This window comes from Nothoprocta perdicaria, unplaced genomic scaffold (genome assembly GCF_003342845.1).
Source record: "Nothoprocta perdicaria isolate Ctin4 unplaced genomic scaffold, notPer1 scaffold_544, whole genome shotgun sequence".
Classification (NCBI taxonomy): Eukaryota; Metazoa; Chordata; class Aves; order Tinamiformes; family Tinamidae; genus Nothoprocta; species Nothoprocta perdicaria.
In genome coordinates this window covers 53,205-57,658 of record NW_020455804.1, presented here as the reverse complement: position 1 = coordinate 57,658, position 4,454 = coordinate 53,205, and the positions used below count along the sequence as shown (strand labels likewise).

Here is a 4,454-nt window from a genome sequence, read left to right as displayed (position 1 = left end):
CGCCGCTGTCCCCGCTGTCCCCATGGGTGCAGGGGCGTCACGCCGCTGTCCCCGCTGTCCCCATGGGTGCAGGGGCGTCACGCGGCTGTCCCGCTGTCCCCATGGGTGCAGGGGTGTCACGCGGCTGTCCCGCTGTCCCCACGGGTGCAGGGGCGTCACGCCGCTGTCCCGCTGTCCCCATGGGTGCAGGGGCGTCACGCCGCTGTCCCCGCTGTCCCCACGGGTGCAGGGGCGTCACGCCGCTGTCCCCGCTGTCCCCGCAGGCTGGACGCACCGCTGCCCGCCGGCGTGCGGGCCAAGGGGGACACGCTCGTCTTCCAGCGGCCGCTGGCCGTGGCCGACGCCGGCGACTACGTGTGCCGCATCGCCAACAGCGTGGCCACCAAGGAGGCCCGCGCCAACGTCAGCGTGCGCAGCAGAGCCGCGGGTGGGTGCCCGGTGGCACCGGGGTCCCCCTGCCCGCGGGTTGGGCACGTCCTGTCTCCTTTCACCTTCCTGCCCGTCTGTCTGTCCGTCCTTCTGCCGCATCTCTCTGTCCTTCCTCCCATCCCTTCACCATCTGYCACCATCCATCTSTCCTCCTGTCCYTCCTCCTCCCCATCCTCTCTTCYTCCCTGSGCTCTCCTGCATGTCCATCCCCTCRTCTCTCCATCCCCAGTCCTTCCCATCCGCTCCCAAGTCTCCATCCATCCATTTGCTCCCRAACTCCACCCGTTCAGTGTCACGGCATCCAGTGAATCTCTCCACCCAACCGTCTGTCCTGCTGGCCTCTCATCTCTCRCTGCATCTCCTCTACCTCCTCTTCCATCCATCCACATCTGTCCTTCCATCCCATCTTTCTGTCCCGTCACTTTTCTCCATTCATCCAGTTCTCACCACTCACCCACGTAGTCTTTTGTCTGTTCCTCTGTCCATCCATCCCCCCACCCATCCCTCCACTCATCCATCCATCCACCCGCCCATCTACTCATCCCTCCACCCGTGACTCACCTGTCTACTCATGGCCCCGCTCCCCGCCGCTCTCGCTGCACCCACGGGACCTGGGGCTCACGGGGTGTCCCCGCAGACAACGAGGTGCGCCAGGTGGACCTGGTGTCCGCCTCGGTGGTGGTGGTGGGCGTCATCGCCGCCGTGCTGCTCTGCGTCCTCRTCATCGTCATCGTCGTCATGGCCCTCTACCACAAGCGCAAGACCAAGCGCATCTCCGAGAAGTAGTAAGAGCTGGGCAGGGTGTGGGGCCGGGGTGTCCCCATGGGGACATGGGGATGGCGATGACATGGGGGGGGCTGGGGGGCTGGCTCTCAGCATTGTCACCGCTGTCCCCGCAGCGAGGAGGAGCTGACGCTGACCCGGGAGAACTCCATCCGGCGCCTGCACTCCAGCCACAGCACCGACACGCGCGCCCAGGTGGGCGCCCAGAGCGCTGGCATCGGGGTGCCCAAGGGCAGCTGGGTATTGGGGTGCCCAAGGGGACGGACACTGGTGCTGGACTTTGGGGTGCTCAAGATGGTGGATATTGGGCCCAAGGTCATGGGTATCAGGGTGCTCGAGGGGTGCTGGACTTTGGGGTGCTGGATATCAGGGTTCCCAAGGAGACCCGGACACTGAGGTGCTCAAGGTGCTGGGTACCACGGGAGTGTTGGGTGCTCAGGGTGCTGGTCATGGGGTGCCCAAGGGAGGGCGCATGTGGCAGCACCCAGCATCAGGGTGCCCAAGGGGAGCTGGGAATTGGGGTGCCAAACGAGCACGTGAGGGGGCTGCGTGCTGGGGTGCCCAAGGAGGCGCTGGGGGTCCCTGCCGGTTCCTCACGGCGGGTGTTGCAGCTGGAGGAGACGCTGCAGCTGCGCACGGAGAGTCGCCAGGGCAGCCTGCGTGGGGACAGCCTGCGTGGGGACAGCCTGCGTGGCACCAGCATCTGCTCCGCCATGGTGAGAGCGTGGGGGCACGGCGGGCATGGCGAGGCAGCTGGGGGACGCGCGTGCAAATCACCCTTGTGCACAAGGAAACCCCGTTGTGCACGTGCAAACCCCCTTGTGCACGTGCAAACCTCGTTGTGCACGTGCAAACCCCCTTATGTGCGTGCAAACCCCGTTGTGCACGTGCAAACCCCGTTGTGTGCGTGCAAACCCTGTTGTGTGCATGCAATCCCCCTTATGTGCGTGCAAACCCCGTTGTGCACGTGCAAACCCCGTTGTGCACATGCAAACCCCCTTGTGTGCGTGCAAACACACTTCTGCATGTGCAAAACCCCTTGTGCACATGCAAACCTCGTTGTGCACGTGCAAACCCCATTGTGTGCATGCAAACCCCCTTATGTGCGTGCAAACTCCCTTGTGTGTGTGCAAACCCCGTTGTGCACATGCAAACCCCGTTGTGCATGTGCAAACCCCATTGTGTGCGTGCAAACCCTGTTGTGTGCGTGCAATCCCCCTTATGTGCGTGTAAACCCCGTTGTGCACGTGCAAACCCCGTTGTGCACGTGCAAACCCCCTTGTGTGCGTGCAAACACACTTCTGCATGTGCAAAACCCCTTGTGCACATGCAAACCCCCTTGTGTGTGTGCAAACACCACTCTGTGTGTGCAAATCATCCGTGTGTGCAAACCCTATTCTGTGCATGCAAACCTCCTTCTGTGTGTTCAAACCCCCTTCTGTGCGTGCAAATTGCCCTTCCATGTGTGCAAACCCCAAACTGGGTGTGCAATCCAGCCTTTGGTGTGCMATCCCTCTTCCATATGTGCAAGCGTCCTCTGAGCGTGCAAACCCTTTCCGCGTGTGCCCACCCCCTTGCACACCTGTAGCCCSCTTGCACGTGTGCCCCCTGCTTTGAGCGTGCCAGTGCCCCTGCAGCTCCGAGCCCCCTTTCTGTGTGCCAGCCCCTTTCCCGTGCGCACACACGCGCTTGCACCCACCTCCCCACGTCCGCGTCCCTTGTCGCCCCGCGTGCCACCCTYGGGTGCAGCGGTGCCCTGGCCCCGGGCAGGGCTCCTTGCGGCAGGGCAAGGGGTCCCCCGTCCTCATGCCCCGTCCCCACAGAGCGAGGAGGCCGAGGGCCGCAGCTACTCGACGCTCTCCACGGTGCGGGAGATCGAGACACAGACGGAGGTGCCGGCAGTGCCGCTGCTGCCCGCGCCGCAGGGCAAGGAGCCCAAGGAGGAGGAGGAGGACAGCGGGGACAACCCCATCAAGCAGGCCATGACGCACTTCGTGCAGGAGAACGGCATGCTGCAGGCCAAGCCCACCACCAACGGCATCTACATCAACGGGCGCGGGCACCTGGTGTGAGCGCGCGCTGCCACGGGACACGCTGGCGCCGCGGGGGACACCACGCGTCCCCCGGCCCCTCGCTGCACCCCGCAGCTCCAGCCGCAGGACTTGGGGTGGGGGGCGTCGGGGGAACGGGACACCCCTGCCCGCCTCTTCCTTGTGACCTGCATGGACACCTGGCACGGGGCACGGTCCCCAAATGCCACCTTGGCTGCTGGCACYACTGCGGGGACATGGGGCACGCTACAGCCTGAGGGGTTCGGTCCCCAAAAGCCACTCGAGGTGCTGGTGCAGGTTTGGGGATGGGACGTGGGTAGTGTCCTCYGCTGCAGCTCCGGTCCCCAAATGTCCCCTGCGCTGCTGGCATGAGGCTGGGGACATGCGCTGCTCTCTGGGCCAGGGCTCCGGTCCCCACGCGCCACCGTGGGTCCTGTCCCGAAGCTGGGGATTGGCACCGTGCGCGCCGGGCGCTGGGCGCCTCCTTGGCTGGCGGCACCGCGTGGGACGTGCCCCTAACCCAGGGAGGTGGCAGCAGCGCCCCAGGCACCGGAGCCACCAGAGCGGGACCGCGTTCCGGAGGGAGCCGCTTATCCGGGATGTCCCTGGGTGCGGTGACACGGTCTGGGGACAGCGGGAGCCCCGAGGCCTTGCRGACAGACACACAGACAGGGCCACGTCCTCCCCACCAAGAAATGCCCCCTTGGACTCTGCCTTGTCCCCACATGGCGCTGGGGGRACGTGGAGGGGCCGACGTCCCCGCTCGCGCTGCGTCACCGGCGCTCGTGTCCCCGTCCCTGATCCCCAAGCCAAGTGTCGCCCCTCATGTCCCATCCGTCGGCTCCCCCAAAACATCCCCCCGGGGGCGGCCTCGTGGTGCCAGCACCGTCCCCCGCGGCGGGGACGCGCGGGGCCGGCTCCCGCTGTACATAGAGCCCCCCGCGTGTACATACGTGTATAGGATGGGGTCCCCGTCGCCCTTTCGTAGCTGCACTGCTGGTTTTGTAAATAAAGCCCCGTGCGGGACCTGGGACGGGGGGCGAGTGCGTGTGGTGTGCGCGGGCGCAGGGCTGGCGCCGAGCGCGTCCCCGTGCGCGCACGCGTGTGCGCGTGCCGCGGCTGCCGTGTGCAAGCGTGCCCAAGCATGCGCGGGTGTGCTGGAGTGCTGCACAAGGAAGGTCAGGCACGCCC

General features: G+C 66.0%; 1 protein-coding gene across 1 annotated transcript in view; it reads left to right on the top strand.

Moving 5' to 3' along the window:
* Positions 1–3,284, top strand: part of NECTIN4 (nectin cell adhesion molecule 4) — a 6,488-nt gene extending 3,204 nt beyond the window's left edge. The window contains exons 4-8 of the mRNA XM_026048505.1: positions 264–427; positions 1,067–1,214; positions 1,329–1,407; positions 1,824–1,928; positions 3,036–3,284. Of these exons, the coding sequence (XP_025904290.1) occupies positions 264–427; positions 1,067–1,214; positions 1,329–1,407; positions 1,824–1,928; positions 3,036–3,284 (745 nt within the window). The remainder of the gene's footprint in view (positions 1–263; positions 428–1,066; positions 1,215–1,328; positions 1,408–1,823; positions 1,929–3,035) is intronic.
* Positions 3,285–4,454: the final 1,170 nt, after the last annotated feature.